Source organism: Sus scrofa, chromosome 2, assembly GCF_000003025.6.
Source record: "Sus scrofa isolate TJ Tabasco breed Duroc chromosome 2, Sscrofa11.1, whole genome shotgun sequence".
Lineage (NCBI taxonomy): Eukaryota > Metazoa > Chordata > Mammalia > Artiodactyla > Suidae > Sus > Sus scrofa.
In genome coordinates, this window is record NC_010444.4 from 139722112 (window position 1) to 139745869 (window position 23758).

General features: G+C 40.2%; 1 protein-coding gene across 13 annotated transcripts in view; it reads right to left on the reverse strand.

The window, feature by feature from the left end:
- The window catches only part of KLHL3 (kelch like family member 3), a 257212-nt gene that overhangs the window by 89244 nt on the left and 144210 nt on the right, over nt 1–23758 (reverse strand). For 6 of the 13 annotated variants that reach the window (XM_021084794.1, XM_013995148.2, XM_021084795.1 and 3 more), the window contains exon 2: nt 14684–14803. In XM_021084794.1, the coding sequence (XP_020940453.1) occupies nt 14684–14696 (13 nt within the window). In that variant the 5' untranslated portion in view covers nt 14697–14803. Of the gene's footprint in view, nt 1–7228; nt 7412–14683; nt 14804–20505; nt 20631–20693; nt 20716–20806; nt 21525–23758 lie in introns of those variants that run through there. The other 7 variants (XM_021084793.1, XM_021084792.1, XM_005661680.3 and 4 more) reach the window with 7 other exon arrangements.

The window sequence follows — 23758 nt, forward strand, 5'->3', positions numbered from 1 at the left end:
CTATTTCTAGTCACACATGGCATGATCTTGAATATAGAAAATCCTAAGGAATCCACTAAAAATCTACTAGAATAAATAACCAAGTTTAAGGAGGTTGCAAAATACAAGATGAGCATACAAAAATCAATTGTATTTCTATACATTTGCAGTGAACAATCCAAAAATGGTATTTTTATAATTCTATTTGCAATAGCATCAAAAAATAATAAAATACTTTAGGAAGTTTTTTTTTAAGGGCCACATCCGTGGCATATGGACGTTTCCAGGCTAGGGGTCTAACTGGAGCTGCAGCTGCCAGCTACACACAGCCAGAGCAACACCAGATCCGAGCCCCGTATGCAACCTACACCACAGCTCACAGCAATGCCAGATCCTTAACCCACTGAGCAAGACCAGGGATAGAACACACATGGTTTCTAGTCAGATTAATTTCTGCTGCGCCATGACAGGAACTCCAGGAATAATTTTTTTTTTTTTTTGTCTTTTTGCCTTTTCTAGGGCTGCTCCCGTGGCATATGGAGGTTCCCAGGCTAGGGGTCTAATCAGAGCTGTAGCCGCTGGCCTACACCAGAGCCACAGCAACGCAGGATCCAAGCCACATATGTGACGTACACCACAGCTCATGGCAACGATGGATCCTTAACCCACTGAGCAAAGCTAGGGATCAAACTTGCAACCTCATGGTTCCTAGTCAGATTCGTTAACCACTGTGCCACTATGGGACTCCAGGAATAATTTTTTTTTAAGTACAAAACCTATACCCTAAAACTATAAAGCACAGTCTGAAGGAAATTAAACAAGACCTAAATAAATGAGAAGACCTCCAGTATTTGTGAATTGGAAGATTAATACTGTTAAGATGGCAATACTAACGCAAAATGTTCTATAGATTCAGCACAATTTCTATCAAATCCCTACCTGGTTTCTTTGCAGACAGTACAAGCTAAACTTAGAATTCACATGGAAATGTGAGGGACCTAGAATGGCCAAAACAATCCTGTGAAAGAACAGAGTTGAATGGCTGAATACTACTCCATTCCAAAAAAAATGGAATAGTATTCAGCCATTAAAAAAGAAATCTTGCCACTTGCAAAAACATGGATGGAACTTAAAGGCATTATGCTAAGTGAAATAAGTCTGACAGAGAAAGACAAATACGAAATTATCTCATTTACATGTAAAATCTATTAACAACAACAACCACCACCATCAGGCTCACAGATAAAAAGAGGTAGGAGGGTGTGAGAGGGGGGCATGCAAAATGTGAGAAGGGAGTCAAGAGGTATAAACTTCCAGTTATAAAATAAATGTCATGGGGGATGCGATGTACAGCATGACAACTATAGTTAATAACTGTATCATATATCAGGAAGTTGCCAAGAAAGAAAATCTTAAAAGTTCTCAGCACCAGAAAGAAAATTCTGTCAGCATGTACAGTGATGACTGTTAATTAGACTTACTGTAGTGATCATTTTGTAATATATACAAGTACCAAACCATTACATTAGTATACATATGCCAATACCTTGGTTACTAATATATTTCTCTCTATATATTACTATACATTATATATATATTACATACATTATATATAGTAATATATCTACATATATTACTATACATACATCATATATAGTAATATATTACTATATACATCATATATATAGTAAGATATTACTATATAATACATATATTACTAACGCATTACTATATATGTATACTAATACATTAGTTACTAATACACTAGTATACATCAGTATACATATGCTGGCATAATGCTGTATGCTAATTATACTTCATTAAAAAACATCTAAAATGTCATTGGTATGTAATGTACAACATGACAACTATAGTTAGTACTGAAACGTGTGTGTATTTGAAAGTCGCTGAGAGAGTAAATCTTAAAAGTTCTCTTCACAAGAAAAAAAAAAAAATCAGAGTTGAAGGATTTAGGTTTCCCAATTTCAAAACTTACTACAAAGCAAAAGACAATGCAGTGTTAGCACAAAGAGCGCTATATATAGATCAATAGAATAGAATTGAGAGTCTAAAAACAAACTCTCACCTTCACCGTCTACTGATTTTTGACTAGAGTGCTAAGACCACTTAACCGGGAAAGAACAGTCTTTTCACCAAATGGTGAAGGGATAATTGGATTTCCACATGCAAAAGAATCAAGTTGGACCCCTACCTCACATCTTATAAAAAAATTAACTCAAAACAGATCAAAGACGTAAATGTAACAGCTAAACCTATAACACTCTTAGATGAAAACACAGAGGTAAATCTTCATGATTTTTTGGATTGGGCAATGGTTTGTTAGATAGGACCAAAAGCACAAACAAGAAAAGGAAAAACAGATAATTAGATTATCAACTTTGTGCTTCAAAGGACACCATCAGGACATCAGGAAAGTGAGAAGAAAATCTACATAATGAAAGAAAAGCTTTGTAAATCATATATCTGACAGAGGCTTATAGAATATATGAAGAACTTCAAACATTACAACTCAATATAAGTAGACATGTACCCCAATTTAAAACAGGCAAAGTAAAAAAAAAAAAAAAAAAGACAGAGTTCCCGTCGCGGTGCAGTGGTTAATGAATCCAACTAGGAACCATGAGGTTGCGGGTTCGATCCCTGCCCTTGCTCAGTGGGTTAACGATCCGGTGTTGCCATGAGCTGTGGTGTAGGTCGCAGAGATGGCTCGGATCCGGCGTTGCTGTGGCTGTGGCAGGAAGCTGCAGCTCCAATTCGACCCCTAGCCTGGGAACCTCCATATACCGTGGGTGTGGCCCTAAAAAGCCAAAAAAAAAAAAAAATCAGGCAAATATCTTAATAAACATTTCTCCAAAAACATATAGAAATGGACATCAATCACATGAAAAGATGCTCAACATCATTAGTCATCAGAAAAATGCAAATCAAAATCACAATGAGATAACTCCTCACACATACTAGGATGGTTATAAACAAAAACACAGAAAATAGCAAATGTTAATGAGTATACAGAGAAATTAGAAACTTCATACACTGCTGAGAGAAATGTAAAGTGGTGCAGCTGCTGCGGAAAACAGTCTGACACTTCCTCAGAAGATTTAATTGAGTTACTATTTGACCCAGGAATCCCACTCCCAAGAGAAATAAGAAATACATCCACACAAGAACTTAAATGTTCTTAAATGTACCCAAATGGTCACAGCAGCATTATTCATAAGAGCCAAATGGCCTCAAATCAGTACATCCATACAGTGAAATATTATTCAGCAATGAAAAGGAATGAAATACTGAGACATGCTACAGCATGAATGAATCTTGAAAATACTATGCCAAGTGAAAAAAGTCAGTCACAAAAAACATATTACATGATTCCAAAATAGACAAATCTATGGAGAAAGAAAGTAGATTAATGATTATCTCGTACTGCAGGTGAGTGGGTAGGGAGAACAGAGGGATTACTACCAAAGCACAAAGGATTTTTTTTGGGGGGGTGATGAAAATGTTTTAAAATTGATTGTTGATTGCCCACCTCTGTGAATATAATCAAAGCCATAAACTGTAAAGCCCTCCCCCCTTTTTTTTTTTTTGCTTTTTAGGGCTGCACCTGTGGCATATGGAAGTTCCCAGGCTAGGGATCAAATCAGAGCTGTAGCTGCTGGTCTACACCACAGCCACAGCAATGTGGAATCCAAGCCACATCTGTGAACTACACCACAGCTCACAGCAACACTACATTCCTAACCAACTGAGCGAGGCCAGGGATCAAACCTGTATCCTCATGGATACTAGCAGGATTTGTTTCCACTGCACCACAACGGGAACTCCAAATTATACACGTTAAATGGGTGAAGTGTATGGTATAGCTTGATAAAGCTGTTACCAAAAAAAGAAAAGCAAAATCGATATCCATAAAAAAAACAAAAATTCTAATTCAAAATGATACATGCATGCCAATGTTCATAGCAGCACTATTTACATCTGCCAAGACACAGAAGCAACCCAAGTGCCCAGATGATTGGCTTAAGAAGAGGCGGTGTGCGTGTGTGTACATATACACATTGGAATATTACTTGGTGATAAAAAAGAATGAAAAACTGCCATTTGCAGCAACATAGTTGGACCTAGAGGTTATCATAACAAGTGAAATAAGTCAGATAAAGACAAATATCATATATCACTTATATGTGGAATCTAAAAAAAAAATACAACGAATGTATTTACAAAACAGAAATAGACTCACAGACATAGAAAACAAACTTAAGGTTACCAAAGGGAAGAGGGGTGGAGCAAATGAGAAGTATGGGGTTAAAAGATATGAACTACTATACATAAGAGATAAGTAATATAGATTTACTATACAGCAAGGAAATTGTACTCAATGGAATATAATTTTCCAAAAAAATTAACTGAATCAGTGTACAGTATATGCTGTACACTTGAAACTAACACGTATTATAAATCAATTGTACTTCAATATTTTTTTTAAAGACCATACCTGCAGCACATGGAAGTTCCCAGGCTAGGAGTTGAATGGGAGCTACAGCTGCCGCTCTATGCCACAGCTGCAGCAACACATCCCAGCTATGTCTGAGACCTACCACAATGCCAGATCCTTAACCCACTGAGTAAGGCCAGGGATTGAACCCACATCCTCATGGATCCTAGTCAGGTTTGTTAACCGCTGAGCCACAAAGGGAACTTCCATTATTTCTTAAGTTATTCTAAATGCAAGAAGTAAAAAAAAAAAAAAAAAAAAGGCTACAAAAGGGATATACTTAAAGAGAAAAGAAAAACAGAAAGCAACGTGCCAAGATGACTCATTACTAGTAATAAAGCCATAGCATAAAACAATCTAAAAAAAAAAGAAAGATGAGAGCAGAGAACTCTTTGCAATGGAGAAATGAAAGGTTAGAGCTGTAAAAATGCGAGAGAAGATGTGTGTCTCCTTTTCAGGCTGATCAGGGAGCTATTCCAACAAGGACCACATGTCCACCTGCTGACTGGATGCTAAGTCAGGAGACAAAGAGCCATTAGGGCTCTGCTGCCCCAAAGCAGCTGCTGGTCTGACCAGAGAAGAGTGATAAAATACAAGAGGAGGAGGAAGCTTGGTTGGTTACCATGCCAGCAGCCTATTCTCTACCTTGGGAGTCAAAAGAATAGGAAACACGTGAATTGTGTGATTCATAAATTGCAAAGAACATGCATACTTCAACTAAAATAGCTTAAAACTGAGAGAGGGGAATGTGAAAATAATGAAAGAAATAACCCCAGGTTCCTGGAATATCATGTAACATTTCATTAGCTTGACCCCTGGATGGCAAAACGCTTCATCCGGGCCTTCATCAAAACAAAATATGCCTGTCTTCAGTTCCCATTAAACTCACCCAAAGCAATAAAGTGTCTATTCGGGCTCTTTTTCTCTCCTTGCCTCAACCATTCCTCTCTAGTTTTTTAAGTTAGACATTTAAATACCTTAGAGCTTGATGTATAATCTAAAATGCAAGTGAGATGGAGGGCAAGATTTTGATTCTCTCATTTACTGCCAAGTTCCTGTCACATCATCATCATCACCATCCCAGCTAACACAGAATGTTCTCTATGCTTCAAGCCCTCGTGACAATATCTAAGGGTACCTGCTACCATTATTATTATCATTATCATTATTATTATTATTATTATGCATGCTGTTTAAAATAGCAATTCTACTTCCAGGAATTAACTTTATAGTTAATTTTATATATATGTATATATATGTATATATTACAAATGTGCACAAATTTAACAATAGTAATAAAAGGTGCTGTTCCTGCTCTAAGCAATTATTAATCCTCTTAACAAGCCAGCAAGATTGGAAGTATTATTAGCCTCATTTTAGGGTTGACAAAAGTAAGGTTAGGTATATTAATTAACTTGACCAGGGCCACACAGCTCTTCAGCACCGGAGTCAAGGTTTGAAACCAGGCTGCCTGGCTCTAGAGTCTAGGCTTGTGACCACTGTGCTATCCTGCTCCACACATAACCACTGTAGGTGTTATTTGTTTGAGGGACACGAACACCACCCAACAATGAAACTTTTTTAAAAAACAAAATAGAATATAATTCACCCACTTTAAATGATGTTGTAGAATAGTTAGTGACATAAAAAAAAATCTGTTCAGTATAAACCGGAGAACAGACTTGTGGTTGCCAAGGGAGAGGGAGGGGAAGTAAGATGGACCGGGAACCTGGGGTTAATAGACGCAAACTTTTGCATTTGGAGTGGATAAGCAGTGAGATCCTGCTGTATAGCACAGAGAACTACATCTAGTCACTTATGATGGATGATAATGTCAGAAAAAGGATGTATATATGTATGTGTGACTGGGTCACTTTGCTGTACAGTAGAAAATTGACAGAAACTGTAAACCAGCTATAATGAAAAAATTAAAATCATTTAAAAATAAATAAATCGCTAAAAAAAAAAAAAAGAATAAAAATCTGGGCGTTCTCACCATGGCACAATGAGTTAAGAACTGACTGCAGTGGCTCAGGTCACTGCAGAGAGACAGGTTCGATCCCCGGCCCAGCACGGTAGATTAAAGGATCCAGCACTGCTACAGCTGCAGCATAGGCTGCAGCTACAGCTCAGATTCAATCCCTGGCCCAGGAACTGTCAGACGTCATGGATGTGGCCATTAAAAAAAAAAAGAAAAGAAAAGAATAAAAATCTGGTTGAGATACATATATTTTAAAGAAATATCTTCTCCAAAGTGCTACCAGTGGCTACCACTGGGTATTAAAACTATACACGATTTTTCATTCGCCTGTATTTTCTAAATGCTTTACAATAAATATATTCTTTTTACCAAAAAATTCAAAGAAAAATTTAAAAGTCAAAAGAAAAATGAAAGTGAAATCCATGCCTAATCCTTACCTAACATCTTCCCAACCAAAACTTAAAACAGATTGTGATCCATTTGAAAAAAATCAAAAAAGGAAAAACAGGACTGTGATGGTTTATTTTATGTGGCAACTTAGCCAGGTGAAGGGATGCCCAGAAAGCTGGTCAAATATCATTACTAGGTGTGTTTGTGAAGGTTTCTCCAAGAAGAGATTAACCTTTGAACTGGTAGGATTAAGAAAAGCAATCTCTTTCACCCACGTAGCTAAGCATTATCTGGTCCCCAGAAGGCTTGAACAGAACAAAAAGGTGGAGGAACGGTGACTTCTTTCCTGCCCCTGAGCTCACCTGTCCATCTCCTGCCCTCAGACATCGGAGCTCCTGATGCTCGGGCTTGGACTGCAGAATTTACACCAGCGGCTCCTGTGTTTCAGGCCTTCGGATTTGGACTGAATTAATACCACTGGCTTTCCAGTTGGCAGAGAGCAGATCATAGGAGTTCTTGGCCTCCACAACCATGTGTGCCAATTCCTGTAATAAATATTCTCTTATACATCGATATCTACATAGCTGGTTTTCAGAGAAACAGAACCAATAACATGTACAAATAAATAACATAATAATAATGGATTTATATTCACATATAGAAATATTATTGGTTCTGTTCCTCTGGAAAACCCTAAAATGAAGACTATTTACTTAAATTTCAGCAAAGGACCAGTGTTCTCTAAGATAAGCTCCACAAAATAATCTATGCATAACGACAAGAGGGTTCAAATATATGTGGGAAACCCTCGTTAGACAAGTTACTGTATGACTTCTCAGAGATTTTAATACGCCTATATATGTTATAAATCTCAGACGGGAGTATAGCAGTTTTATAAAGCATTTTTCAAATTCATTTTGGTACCAAGTTCTTTTTTCCCCACAGAGCATCTTGAGGAAATGTTCCTCAGAACAGACTTTGGCAAATGCTGGTTTATACAAAAGAGAAGCAGTAGGAGGAGGTTAAATCTAAGTTGATGCTTTTGGGGAAAGATGCAAAAATGTGGTTAACTTGCGAAAGAAGGAACAAGGACACAACAGGGTGGGGTTTTTTTAAGGCATTCAAGAGAAAGAAAAAAATGCTAAGAGGGTAAAGTGAGGGTGGGTGGAATTTGGGGTGCATATATATTACCACTTACTGCCTGAGTTCTGCCTTTAAGCAGTTACTGGAGTTGGCTACACCAGGTAAAGTAAGGTCTGATGAGAGACCAGGAGCCTTATTTTCCCAGTTTTACTGAGATATAATTGACACACAACATTTACATGTAAGTTTAAGGTATATAAAATGATGATTTGATGTGTATTGTGAAATAACTGCCACAGTAAGGTAACACATCTATCATCTCACATAGTTAGCATTTATTTCTTGTGGTGAGAACATTTACAATCTACTCTCTTAGCAACTCTCAGGTATACGATACAGTATTGCTGACTAGTCACCATGCTGTACATTATTAGATCCCCAGAACTTAGGCATCTTATAACGGAAGTTTGTACCCTTCAACCAACATCTCCCCAGTTATCACCACACCCAGCCCCTGACTAATTTCACTTAATACAATGTCCTTAAGCCTCATCCATGTTGTTGCAAATGGCAGGACTTCCTTCTTTTGACAGCCAAATAACATTTCATCATGTATGTACACCACATCTTCTTTATCCATTCATCCACTGAGCAACACTTAGGCTAGGTTCATGTCCTGGCTACTGTGAATAATGCTGCAGTGAACATGGGGTTTCAGATATCTCTTCATGATAAAGATTTCACTTCCTTCAGGTATATACCCAGAAATGGATTGCTAGATAGCATGGCAGTTCAATTTTTTAATTTTTGAGGAAACTTCATACTGTTTCCCATAGTGGCAGCACCAATTTACATTCCTATCAATAGCACATGAGGGTCCCTTTTCTCCACAGCCTCGCCAGCATTTGCTACCTCTTATTTATTTATTTTTTTTGTAATAGTCATCTGAACAGGTATGAAGTGATGTCCGTGGTTTTGATTTTAATTTCCCTGACAATTACTGACACTGAGCCCCTTTTCATGAAACTGTTGGCTCTTTGGGTGTATTCTTTATTCAGGTCCTTCCATTTTTTTAACCATTTTTTTCTATTGAATTGTACGCATTCCTTAAATATTCTGGGTATTAACTTTTTATCAGATTTATGGTTTGCCAGTATTTTCTCCCTCTTATAAGTTGCCTTTTCATTTTATTGATGGTTTCCTTTGCTGAGCAGAAGCTTTTTAATTTGATGAAGTCCCATGTGTTTATTTTTGCTTTTCTTCCTTGTGTTCTGGTATCATATCCAAAATGCCACTGCCAAAACCAATGACAGGAGCTTTTTCCCAGTTTTCTTTTAGGAGTTTTACAGTTTCAGGTCTTAACATTTAAGTCTTTAATCCATTTTGAGTTAATTTTTATGGATAGTGTAAGACAGGAGTCCAATTTCATTCTTTTGCATGTGAATGTCCAGTTCCTAACACCAAAGACTATCCTTTCCCCATGAGGTATTCTTGGTTCTTCCTTCAAATATTAGTTGACCATATACATGTGGGTTTGTTTCTGGGCTCTCAGGTATGTTCCACTGGTCTTTGTGTCTGTACCATACTGTTCTGATTACCATGGTTTTGTTACATACAGTAGACCCGTGAACAACACAAGGGTTATGAGTGCCAACCCCTTCCCCCATGCAGTCAAAAATCCATGTATAACTTTATACCCAGTCTGCCATACCCACATTTCCACATCCTTGGATTCAACCAACCACAGACAGTACAGTTCTATAGAAGTTAGCGGGGGGGAAAATCCACAGATACGTGGACCCTCACAGTTCAAACCTGCCTTGTTCAAGAGTCACCTGTACTTTGTGGTTAGAGAGTGTGGTATCTCCAACTCTGCTCTTCTTTTACAAGATTCCTTTGGCTATTGAAGTCTTTTGTGGTTCCATACAAATTTTAGGATTGTTTTTTCTACTTCTGTGAAAAACACTATTGGAAATTTTGACAGGGATTGCATTGAAACTACAGATAGCTTTGAGCAGTATGGACATTTTAACAATATTAATTATTTTGATCCATAAGCATGGGATATCTTTCTACTTATTTGTATCTTCTTCAATCTCTTTCAGCAATGTATTATGGCTCTCACTGTTCAGATCTTTCACCTTCTTGGTAAAATTTATTCCTAAGGATCTTATTGTTTTGACACTATTGTAAATGAGATTGTTTCCTTTATTTTTCATCTAGTTCATTCTTAGTATATAGAAATGCAACTGACCTTTTGTAATGCTATTTTGTATCTTACAACTTTACCAAATTTGTTCATAACTTTTAACAGTTTTTTGGTGGAGTTTTTTAGGGTTTTCTATATATAGCATCATGTTAAATGCAAACAGAGATGATTTTACTTCTTCCTTTCTAATTTGGATGGCTTTTATTTCTCCTTCTTGCCTAACTGCTCTGTCTATAATTTCCAGTACTATGTTCAAAAGAGATTGTGAAAGTGGGCATTCTTGTCTTATTCCTGAACTCACAGGAAAAGTTTTCAGCCTTTCACCACTGAGTATGATATTAGTTGCAGGTTTTTCATGTAGGGCTTTCAACATGTTGAGGTATGATCCTTCTATACCCAATTTGTTGGGAGTTTTTATCATGAAAGGATATTTAATTTTGTCAAACACTTCTTCTGCACCTATTCAAAGGATCTTATGGTTTTTAATCCTTCATTCTATTAATGTGGTGTATCACATTTGTTGATTTGATTTTCCTGAAGCATGCCTGCATCCCATGGATAAATCCCACTTGATCATGGTATATGATCCTTTTACCAGATCATACATAAACTGTTTGCTAGTATTTTGTTGAGAATTTTTGCATCAATATCACTTGGGGGATATCGGCCTGTAATTTTCTTTTCTTGTAGTGTCCTTAGGTTGCTTTTGTATCCTTATCTTGTCTTTATACTGGCATTCTTAAAATGAGTTTAGGGAGTTCCCATTGTGGCACAGTGGGTTAAGAACCCAACTGCAGTGGCTCAGAGAACCCAACTGCAGTGGCTCAGGTTGCTACAGAAGTACAGGTTCGATCCCTGACCCAGCACAGAGGGTTAAAAGGATCCAGCGGGAGTTCCCATCATTGCTCAGTGGTAATGGACCCAACTAATATCCATGAAAATGTAGGTTCAAGGTTCGATCCCTGGCCTCACGCAGTGTGTTAGGATCCAGCATTGCTGTGAGCTGTGGTGTAGGTTACAGATATGGCTCAGATCCTGTCACTGCTACGGCTGTGGTGTAGGCCAGCAACCATAGCCCTGATGTGACACCTAGCCAGGGAACTTCCATATGCTACAGGTGCAGACTTAAAAAGCAAAAAGCAAAAAGCAAAAAAAAAAAAAAAAGGATCCAGTATTGTCACAGCTGTGACAGAGGTCAAAGCTGCAGCTCAGATTCAATCCCTGGCCCAGGAACTTCCATATGCTGTGGATACAGCCATAAAAAAGTAATTAAAAAAAAAACTTTTAATCTGCAAAACTAAAATGAGTTTGGGAGTTTTCTCTCCTCTTCAACTTCTTGGAAGAGTTTGAGAAGGATTGGTATTAATTAATTCTTCTTTGAATATTTGGTTGAATTCACTGGTGAAACCATTTGATCATGAAAAACTATCAAGCTTTTCCTGGTTCAAAGACTTTTGATAACTGTTTCAATCTCCTTAGCCATTACTGGTCAGCACAGATTTTCTACTTCTTGATTCAGCTGGTAGTGTGTATATGTTGCAAGGATTTATCCATCTCTTCTAGGTTACCCAATTTGTTGGCATATAATTGTTCATAGCAGCCTCTTATAATCATTTGTATTTCTGTGATAACAGCTGTAACGTCTCCTCTTTCATTTAAAATTTTGAGTCCTCTCTCTCTTATCTTAGTCTAGCTAAAGGTTTGTCAATTGTGTTGATCTTTTCAAAAAGCCAACTCTTAGTTTCATTGATTATTTTTCTATTGTCCTTCTAGTGTCTATTTCGTTTTATCTATGCTCTAATGTTTATTATTTCCTTTCTTCTGCTAACTTTAAGCCTAGTTTGATCTTTTTCTAATTCCTTGAGTGTGAAGTTAGGTGGCTTATTTGGAGACTTACAGTCTTATATCAGACAAAGGACACAAGCCATACTCAAGGGAACTAAATGAGGAACTTCATAGTGTCTAGGGAACACAACACAAATACTTGAGTGACAAAAGAACATTAGGCATGAACATTAGCACTGCCCAATGCCTAAGACAACTATGGATGGAGCATCTAGGAAATCTGGGAGAAGGCTTAATAACAAGTGAGCAGTGAGGCATAAGACAAATTTAATTTAACTTGGTTTTTAATGCCAAAGACTAGGCCCTGCAGAAAGGAGAAATGAGGAAACTGATAAAGAACTTTTGTTTACAAGCAGTTCAATCTCCTACCCAACAAACATACCTTCAAATATATGTGCTTTTTGCTCATGCCATTCTCTCTGCCTGGAAGACCTGTCTCCCTAACCCCACCACTTTTCATCTCCTTAACTCTTGTCCTTCAAAATTTAGCACAAGCATCTTCCTCTTAAGAAGGGCTCTCCAAAGTCAGAGTCTGTATGCTTGCTTTCACAACACACTTTAAGAAACTAATAATTATTGCCTGGTAGGCATTTCTGATGCCTAATTTCCTGTGTTTCTCCTTCACAACAACTATTTACACAATAAGAAAGACCATTTTTATTGACCTATCTTCATTTTTTAACTTGTACCGCCACCCACCCATCCCAGATCCTAACCAGTCCACCTGAGCATCTCTGGTGAATGACTCGAAGTGCCTATGAAGTAGCAGGTGCTACAGATCAAAATGATTAAGAAGTTGCCCCTGCCCTCAGGGAGCTCAGGAACTAGAGAGAAAAGAGGAAATTAACAGTTACACCTGACAATAGGAGGGAATATGTGGTAAATCATGGCATGGACACAACAGACACAGGAAAAGATGCTCAAAATCACTCATTATTAGAGAAATGCAAATAAGAACTACAATGAGGTACCCACCTCACACTGGTGAGAATGGCTATCATTAATAAGTCTACAAATAACAAAAGCTGGAGAGAGTGTGGAGAAAATGGAACCCTCCTACACTGCTGGTGGGGATGTAAACTGGTGCAATCATTATGGAGAACAGTATGGAGGTTCCTGAAAAAATTAAAAATAGAACTACCACGTGATCCAGCAATCTCACTCCTGAGAATATACCCAGAGAAAACCATAATTTGAAAAAACACATTCATCCCACTGCAACACTATTTACAACAGTCATGACATGGACACAACCTAAATGTCCACTGACAGAGGAATGGATAAAGAAGATGTGGTACATGTATACAATGGGATTTTACTCAGCCATAAATAGAATGAAATAATGCCATTTGTAGCAACATGAATGAACCTAGAGATTATCTTACTAAGTGAACTAAGAAAGACAAATATCATATATCACTTACATCTTATATTTTTAGATTCCACTATCTAAACAAATAATACAGTACAGCATAAATTAGCATCGCATTGTAAATCAACTCTAATTTAAAAAATCTGACCCCTGGTGTTCCCGCTGTGGCTCAGCAGTAACAAATCCAACTGCTATCCATGAGGACACAGGTTCAACTCTTGGCCTCGAGCAATGGGTTAAGGATCCAGTGTTGCCGTGAGCTGTAGTGTAGGTCACAGATGCGGCTCAGATCCTGCCATTGCTGTGGCTGTGGTGTAGGCCGGCAGCTTCAGCTCCAATTCAACCCTTAGCCTAGGAACTTCCATGTGCCACACGTGCGGCCCTAAAAAAACAAAACAAAACAAAAATTGAAATGATACAAATGAACTTATCTACAAAAGAGAAATATGATCATAGACACAGAAAACAAACTCACGGTTACCAAAGGAGAAAGAGTGGAGAGGGACAAATCAGGAATCTGGGATGAATAGATACGTGCTACTATATCACACGTTAACAGATGCACACTACATATCCGAAACTATCACAACATTGTAAATCAACTATATTTCAATAAAAAAGACAAAAATAATTGTATAGGCAAAAGAAGCTTCTGAGCTCTATGGTAAAAAAGAGACTGTATGCACAGCATTCCTATAGAAAAAAATTCTATAGGACCTGAACCTTCTTACAACAAGCTCCTCTAACATGCACATTGGCCTTACAAATAGCATGTGCAGCCCTCACCACTTAGCTCAGTCAGGATGAGTGCTTTTGCACTTCACTTTTTTCCTTATAGAGTTAAATGGCATCTGAGAAGCTAGGTATTGTTCTGTTCATGTAATTGTCCTGACAAAGACGAAGTTCGGAACAAAGAATGAGAGAGGGAGGCCAAAAGAAAATGCCTAGCACCCGCAATCTTTAATCTGCAGTTGTGTGTAGGTGTTGCAATCATTCTATTACTGGCCTTTACACAGCTGGTTCGTTGGAAATCAAGTATATGAACAGAACTGCTGTAACCATACAGGATTTTTCCACGGTGATTAAGCACTTAAATGACAGATGTTAAATAAAGACAAAGGAGAGATTTGGGGAAGCCATTCTGTCTCTATCAGAGTTTGAAAGGGAAAGCCAAATGACCATCTGGGAGTGGGTGGGGAAGAGTGGGACTTCCCTGGGTGGTGGTGTTTTGACTTCTGTTCTTGGTACCTGATGACGCTCAACTAGGAAGTCCCTTCCAAAAGGACACAGGCAAAATAGAAAAAGTACCTCCGCAGTTCATTCATAACCTTGAACGCCTTCCCCATGTGGGCGGGGTTGACAGTGATCGTCCTATGGTTCTTTTCGTCTTCCCCAGGCTGTATCGGCAGCTGGGAGCTTGGCTTGATGCTGTGAACAGGAAGGGAGTGGGGGGGAGAGAGAGGATCACATGTTGGTAAACTCATTCATCTACCTGCCACAGGCTCATGCACTTGCCCACCCACATGAGGCACTGCTGTCAGCCTGTTCTCTTCACTGCAGACCCAGGGAGAGAAATCACTGGGTCAGGAATTTGTTTCAGGGCAAAGTGCATCCATCAGATCCTAGCTTATCTTCTTCCATCCAGCACTGGTGTGACTGAGCAGGAAGTCCTTATCCCACAAAGGGGCCATCCCTAAAAGGAGGAGGGGTGGTGGTAAGGGAAGACTAAGCTCGTTACCACTCACTTCACAGGGATGTTTGTTCATTCAACAAATACTCAATGGAGCCTACTACATGCCAAGCACTGTATTTCAATTTAAGGGAAGAGCGCCCACTGTGGCCCAGTTAAGAGCCCTACACAGTGTTTGTGAGGATGGCCTCGCTCAGTGGGTTAAGGATCAGCGTTGTCGTAAGGTGCAGTTTAGGTCACAGATGCAGCTCAGATCTGGCATTGCCATGGCTGCGGCTGTGGCCTGCGGCTGCAGCTCCAATTCAACTCCCAGCCCAGGAACTTCTATATGTCCCATGTGCGGCCACAAAATGAAAAAGAATTTTAAACTAAAAAAAAAAAAAAAAAAAAAAAAAAAAAAACAATTTAAGGGAAACACAATAATAAACAAATTACAGACCTTGCTTTCACGAAGCTTAGCATTCAGAGAAGGAGAAAGCCAAGTAAACATCTAAACATCACATCTTAAGCATAATGATGCGACCAGAGTCACAGAATCACAGAGGACAGGAAACTACCCCAGTGCTGTCAGGAAAAACTTCCTACAAGCTGAGAAGTTTAAGGAAGAGCAGAAATGAACAGGGAGAAAGGAAGATAAGAGAGTATTCCAGCAGAGGAAACAATATGAACAAAGACCTGGAGAAAAGGAGTCAAGGGTGTTCAAAGTCCTGGAAGTTTAGTCAAACTGGAGGAGGGTATCAAGAAAAGAGGCTAGAAGACTGAGCAGTCGCACAGGTCTCATGTAAACGAAGCTAAGGAGTTTAGATTTCACCCTAAAACAAAGAGAAGCCATCAGAGTTTTAAGCAAAGAGGTGGAGGGAGCCCGAAGCAGGTGAACACATTTGTGCTCTAGAAAGATCCCATAGGCTACAGTGTGGAGAATGGAGACACAAAAGTAAAAGCTTGGGAAACCATAATCCCATCAGAAGACAAGGGATTGTAAATTTTTGAAGAAGAAGAGGAGGAGGAATAAAAGGAAGAAAAAGGAAGGAAGGAAGGAGGAGAGAGGAGGAGAGAGAAGAGGAGGGGACGAGGCAAAGATGAAGAAGATGACGATGACGAAGAAGAAAGAGTATCTTTGTGAGCAGGTCTGCCATAATCTCAAAGTCCTCTATACTGAAGACAAAACACTCAAATTCCAGAGGGATGACAGCCTGATGCCCAACTACTCCTAGGCAACATGTCTCAATTTTATGGTGGGGGGAGAAAGAAGAATCCAAAAAATAAGCAAGGAAAGGACAAACTGATAAAAACTATTCAGTTCCAGGGCAAGTCTGAGACCTTGGAGCTCCCTCTCTTTGGACAAGGCTAAACTCTGCTTTGCTGGTAGAAAAACAGAACATTCTCCACTTGTGGAGATCAGGGGACCCACCGTTCACTCTAACTCTAAGACAATGACGCTGGTTTTCTTTACCTTCCTCTAGTGGCCCTCTGTTGATGCTATCACCCAGCCACGCAAACTGGCTCCAAGAAAGGAGCTGCTATGGTTAAGAGAAAGTTCTGGAGATGCGAGAGTCCCTCTAAATCTCACACTGGGATTTGTAACTATTAGAACATTCTGGTGCAATCAGAGTGCCAGACCACAGCTTGGCTGACCAAAGCAGACACCTTTTCTGGCTTCCTTTCCACTTTCAGTTCAGCAGGAAAATGTAAGCCACAGACCCCTGAACTTTGGGACTCTTTGCATTCCGGGTGCAAAGAAGGTAGCTGATCACAGGACAAGAAAGATCGAAGACGAAAATCTCAAAACAGAGAATGTTATCAAGGAGGGGGAGCACCCAATAAAGATAGAAAACCTTTATATTAAAAACCCCACAAGTATAATTTCTTTTGTAGTTAGGCATCCTTCCCGACTCCAGGCCAGACAGATATAAATTTGTACTTTATACTTAAAGTTTAACAGTTTTGCTTTTGATATTTAAGTTTTATCTGATATTGATTTTTATGTCACTATATGAAACATGGATATTATTTCTCCCATAAGTTCCACTTAGTGAATACTTCTTTTTCCCACTTACCTGTTATGCCACCTTTAGTCATACATCAAAGTTCCAAATATAAAGGGCACTATTTCTGGACTTCCTACTTACTCCATTTAGTCAGGTTATCCAACTCTCTACCAATACCACACCATTTCTACAGCTTCATAATAAGGTCTAAGTCTGGTAGGGCACATCCCCAATCCTATTACCATGCTTCAGATGTGTCTTGGCTATTCCAGTTTTTTCATCTGTCATATAAATTTTAGTAGTAACTTCCAAGCTCCATGAGGACTCTGATAGGCTTCTGATAGAAATTACTTTGAATTTATAGAGCAATTTGGATAGAACTGGCATCTTTCTATTGTCTTCTAATCCATGAACATGGAATATCTCTCCACTTATTTAGATCTTCTTTAATGTCATTCAAACTTTTATATTTTTATGTATGAAGATCTTATATATATTTGAGTAAATTTATTCTTAAGTACTGAACAGTTTTTGTTTCTATTTTATTATAGCAAAGATTCTGAAGATTCAGCTAGGTGTTCTACATAAGCAGTCACATTCCCTGCATATACGGCCAAGAGTCCTTTTTTCTCCTTTCCAATTCTTAGGGTTCTAATTTCTTTTTTGACAGAAATTTTGCACTGGCTAGGATGGCCACACAACTGTGAATATAAAGTCACTAATGAATATTTTGTCATCTTCCTGATTTTAAAAAATACGTTTCTAGTGTTCCCCATTGTGCATGTTTGTTTTAGAATTTTGTCGATGCCCTTTATCAAATTAAGAAAATTCCATTGTATTTTTTATCAAAAAGTTACATTGAATTTTCTCAAATGTTTTTGTGAATCTATTGAGATGACCATATGGATTTTTTCCTTAAAGCTTTTAATGTTGTATACAACACATATATTTTCTAATACTAAACTCTAAATGCATTCCTGGAGTAAATGTAGAAACTGTAAAACACGGCACAAATATTCATTATAAATGTTGTTTTCAAATTGTAGAGAGACTTAAAAAAGAGAAAACATAATCTGGTATCAATCAGGGAACCACTGAAGGGTTTTGACAGGGAACTGATAAGATTAGAGCTCATAAAAGTCCAGTGGACATTACTAGTTGCATTTTCCATGCAGAGACTAGATGTAGACCAAATAAAGCCATTTTGGAAGCAGTGACAACAATCTCCACTGTGACTATTAACTGGGAGGTTTGCTCCTCTTTGTTGTGTTGGTCTTTGCACTTTCCAGCCTTCCGGATGGCCCAATAATGATGCATCTCTGTTAATACAGAGTTGTGTTTACCAAAAGACCTCAAACATAGATTGCCTATTATCAGGATTAAAGTTCAACAAATGCAATTCACACGAAAGCCTCCCTCAAAGAGTGACTGGCTGATGACCACAGAGCTGGCAAGAAAAAGGATATATGGTTGCGTCATTCCATCCAAAGTCCTTTCCACCCTTGATGAAGTGGCAAGGCTTGATAGGAGAAGGAACCCAAGGTCTCTTTGCTTCCCCTGCTCTGCCCCTCTGGGAAAATAATGAGAAGTCTGAAGGAGGTTCTGGATCCCTGGTTTCTGAAAAGTAGAAGTTTCTTTGGCAACTTGTTGACCTTCCACAGAGCAGGAAGCTAAGGAAAAAGAGGGTCTGAGGCCTCAAGGAAATTAAGAACCTTGCACAAGATCACACAGATAATACGTGGCAGAGACAGCATCTGAGCTCAAGTGCCCTTAAAACCCAAGCAGCCCAAGCTATTTCCACTACAGCTTACACCCTGCAGCAGTGAAGTGTACACATGTGTACCCGCACACACACACCCCAGCCTAGAATCACAGGTTCAGGCAGAGTTGCCAGATTCCACCTTTCTCTCCCTAAACCTTTCTCCCCGCACCGACACTAGATCTTAACTAGTTAGTGTCCAACACATAGCTCACTCCCACCCAATCAAAGCCCAATCCCTAATATATTTTGCTCTTGATCCCAGGCAAAACTGGTGCGTCCACCTCCCCACCTGCAAAACACAAACCACACTGAGGTATATTCCCAATCTCTGTCCAACCTCCCCAGATCCAGCTAAAACTTACCTCTCCTGCCCCCTTGTTGACTCTCTCTCTCGTTCACTCGCTTACACACACACACACACACACACACACACACACACACACACACCTCTAGGCAGACAGCCACAACATGTTTTCTGCTGAAAAGTGTTTATTAATAAATGCTCTTACGTGAAGCACAAAATAGTTGATTTCTCCAGGCACAAAGATGCTCCAGCTAAGCACCCCCTCCCTGGCTCCAAGCCCACTCTACTAAAGCCACACCAAGAACTCTCACTCAGCCCAGCTGAGGGGATGTGGCCTTCAAAGTGTCATGATCTGGCAAGCAGTATGAAACCAACCAAATGGTCTCCAAAGTCAACATTAATTTACACATGCCCTTCTCCCCACAGCTGAAGCTCTGGCGGCCGACCAGTGGAGCCTTCATCAGTGCTCAGAGGACCAGAGTTTCAGTAACATTCTAGTAGAACCAGATTTAAGATTCAAATGGGTCACCAACAACAGAGATGGCAAGAAAGTACAGGCCAGTCAGGATCCCTGTTCTTTCCTATAGCATTAGACAAAAACAGTCATCCATACTGGATGGCTATGTAAAATGTCCTTTCAAAGGACTCTGTAGTGAAAAAGCTGAAAGAGCATCAGTCTATGTGATAAAGTCATGATTCTTGCCCAGAAGTCAAAGCCATCCTTGACCTGGACTGAATCTAAATATTTACTAAGTACTTATTATGCCCTGAGCAGATGAACCATCCACTGCAAATAGATTTCCCCTCTTTTCCCCTGTACCATAATCTAAATATCTGTTCTTCCAGGACCAGGTAAGTTATCCCTCTTCTATGAAGCCCTTTGAATACTTCAGTCCTAAGTGATCCCTGCCTTCCCTAACTGCTATAGTACTTCTGGCTTATAACTCAACCAGCACATAGAACACTGACCTGCGTTTGGTTACCTTTTCACAGCACCTATTTCACCACACAGCCCCTTCATGCTAGATTCGACATTCCTGGTGAGGAAAAGCTACACGTCTGAGGACTCTCATACAGCTGCCCAGCATAGGGCAATACCCCAGTTTCTTCACTACATATTTGTTATCAATCAATCGGACCTGAAAACCCTCCACTTGTCCTTACATGTGATAGACAGTAGAGCAGAGTATGATGTTCTCCCCCAACCAGCACCCTCAACCCCAATGATTAAAAAAAAAAAATGAAAGAAGGGTTGGTCTTCAGTGTTAAACTAAAAATCAATACACATAAAATGTTAATTATGTAAAAACTGTAAATTAAAACATGTAAACTCTAAACAGCAGGCCCTCTTTCATGGCACACCACTTCCCACAGCTTTTCTCCTACCCTCTCCTGTCTCCAAAGTCCAGATCCAGATTCCCAGTGTCTGTCTGAACTCCACCACTTGGACTTTTCACGGAAACTGACATGCAACTGATGCTCTCCCACCCTCCCTAAAGCCTATCCCAGAGGCATAACCAACCACCCACTCACCTATCCTAGGCAGAAACTGGGATCTCACCCTTCTCTCTCACCTCACATATGACCACAAGTCCTATCCGTCCCAGGGCCTCCAGTATCTCTCCACCCCTTCTCCTTCCCATGGCCACTGCTACACGACCTCAGTCCAGGCGTCGTCATCTCTTACCTGGATTTCTACACTACCTGCCTTGCAGGTTCCAGAATGACCTTTACAGACTGTCACTGTGCGCGTGGAAACATTCTCTGGGGAACCTCTCACTGGTTCCTCAACTGCATTCAGACTAAATCTCAGAGACCTGTCCTGGCCCTTCATAATCTCATCACTGTCCTGAAGAGTGCTCATTACTGAAGAGCTTAGATACAAATGCCTGCATACTCCAGGCTCTTGTGTCCTATCCCCAGCTGCTGCCCCATGTCTAGCTCCTTCCTACCAGCCCTGCAGACCTCTTGCTGAAGATCTGTCTTCCCTATGGTCCTCCACGACCCTGGATTAACTTCCCTCCTCCGTGCTTCCCTTTGTATCACACTGTAATTACCACTGACTTCTCTGTCTTCCCCACAGAGTGTGTGCTGGTAAATGTTTAACGGTTGGTTGCAAAAAAGGGAGTCCTGATTTGTAACACTTCGCAATTTCCTTTGTGTAAATACTGCCACCACAGCAGACTCTGAGCCACTAACGTGATGTCACCGAACACTCAGAGTTGGGAGGAAATGTGTATTATATCACCAGCAAGCATTTCCACGACACAGGTACAACAGACATAATCTAAAGGGCATAGACATCAGTAAAATAACTAGGAATTGATGAGTTTTGAGTTTTTATTACATTTGTTTTTAATGTAATTTATTAGTAAGTTACTTAATTTTATTTTTAATAAGGACTATACTTAATAACTGACTCACAAATTCCTAAAAATTTAACAAGCAGCTCTTGCACGTGGGTGAGTGCTGGCTCCATCCAGCACACCACTGCCTACCCTAGATTTTGAGCTCCATTAGAACCAGGATGGTGTCTTACTTCCCTCTGTATTCTTAGCTTCTGGCACATGACGGGTGCTCAATAAATGATTCCTGAGTGAATGAATGGATGGATGAATGAGATATAACTAATGACTATTCCATCTCTCACTTCCCTCGTTAAAATAATTCTGGTTTTATCTCTCTCGACTTCCCCACAGGAGGTGTGTGTTGGGGGCAGGGGTGATCCTTAGCCCATCCAGTTCCCTGCACTGGTGACAGAGAATCAGGAAGACGTGGGGAGGAAGCAAAGAGAGCCAGAATCAGCTAGAGAAGAGGAAAGAAAGTAGGAAGGGTTGCTGCTTACTGTGTCAGTTCTCAGGCTTTTTCTATCACTCAGGAAAATCCAGGCATTGAATGGAAAGGAAAGGACAGTAGAAAGTTCGTTACCAAAATAGGAGACAGAAAAACCTCTGAACATCCAATTGTGCAGAAGTGCTTGTGAGATCTGCCAAATGACGAGTTCCGAGCATCCAGGGTGTGAGAGAGTGGGGAGGAAAGGAAAGGGGAGCCTGAGAAACACTGCTGACGGTTAAGAACTGCATCCCTGATAAAAGTCTTCAAGAGACGCAATAAAGTTCAGGCGGTGTGGGCCACACACACACAGAGCCCGAGCACACTGTGTTCAAGGTACAGACGAGATAGAATAAAAAGAGGCAAAGTCCCCTAAAGAGGGTAACACAACTCTGAATCAGAGTAAGACTATGCCAAAGGCATTAAAATCCCTCAGCAAAGAAAGTGCCCCTTAGGAGAATAAATTGAAAAATAAGAATCGGAGTTCCCATCATTGCACAGCAGAAACGAACCCGACCAGGAACCATGAGGTTGCAGGTTCGATCCCTGGCCTCGCTCAGTGGGTTAAGGATCCAGCGTTGCTGTGAGCTGTGGTGTAGGCCGGCAGCTACAGCTCCAATTGGACCCCTAGCGGAGAGTGCGGCCCTAAAAAGCAAAAAAAAAAAAAAAAAGAAAGAAAAAAAAGAAAAAAGAAATAGAAAAAAGAAAAAGAAAGAAAAACAAGAATCAGACAGAGAAGACCCTTGGTCCTACTCATCCCACACTATCTATAAATGAAAATGATTTAATCATCAGTCATCTGGTTCAGCCTCAGGTCAGAGCCTGTTGTGGAACTTGAAGCCTATAAATACTCAAAGGCCTAACTTGGTACCACGCTCACAATGCAGCCTTTTAATCAAGCTGGCCTCTCTCATGGTTCTCCTTCAAGGAGGCATGAAAGTGGTGGCAGGCCCTCAGGAACATCGTGCCAGTAATACTTTTCACTGCAAATTAATAAAGTGACACTCAGAGATCCCATCGTGGTGCAGCAGAAACGAATCCAACTAGGAACCATGAGGTTGCATGTTGGATCCCTGGCCTTGCTCAGTGGGTTAAGGATCCAGCGTTGCCGTGAGCTGTGGTGTAGGTCGCAGATGTGGCTCGGATCCTGCATTGCTGTGGCTGTGGCTTAGGCCGGCAGCAGCAGCTCCAATTCAACCCCTAGCCTGGGAACCTCCATATGCCACTGGTGCGGCCCTGAAAAGACAAAAGACAAACAAATAAATAAAAATAAAAATAAAATGACACTCCAACTACTGTGCCTCAGGTTCTCATGAGCAGTTCCCAGCATGACTCCGCTTCTCTGAGTCTGGGCAGCACCAGGGCACTGACAAGAGAGGATTTCTCAACCGAAAGAGCGCAAGGCAAACTGCAGATCTCCCATGCTTCTCAATCCTAACGTGCAAAGCCAAAATGACCCAATTTATATTTCTGCATCTGGATTAATGAGGGAACTTTCACTTGAAGATACCCAGGCAGTGGGATTCAGGGTGTGGCGGTGCAGTCCTGTCAAGAAACACCCCCCTCCACACAGGCTGCTATTGAGCTCCAGGTCCTCCTCCTTCTTTCAGGGGTCCCGCCTCGGTTCAGGGGACTCAGGATCAGGCTGATTCCCTGCAGTGGGCCACGTGCACACATGGAAGACACGCCTTGGTAGGCTGCAGCTCCTGTGTGGTGGTTAATAACAGTTAACACTTCCTGAGAGCCTCCTTCACCTCTACCATCTCACTTTACCTTCAGAACAACCCAGTGAGGCACTACCTCTCCT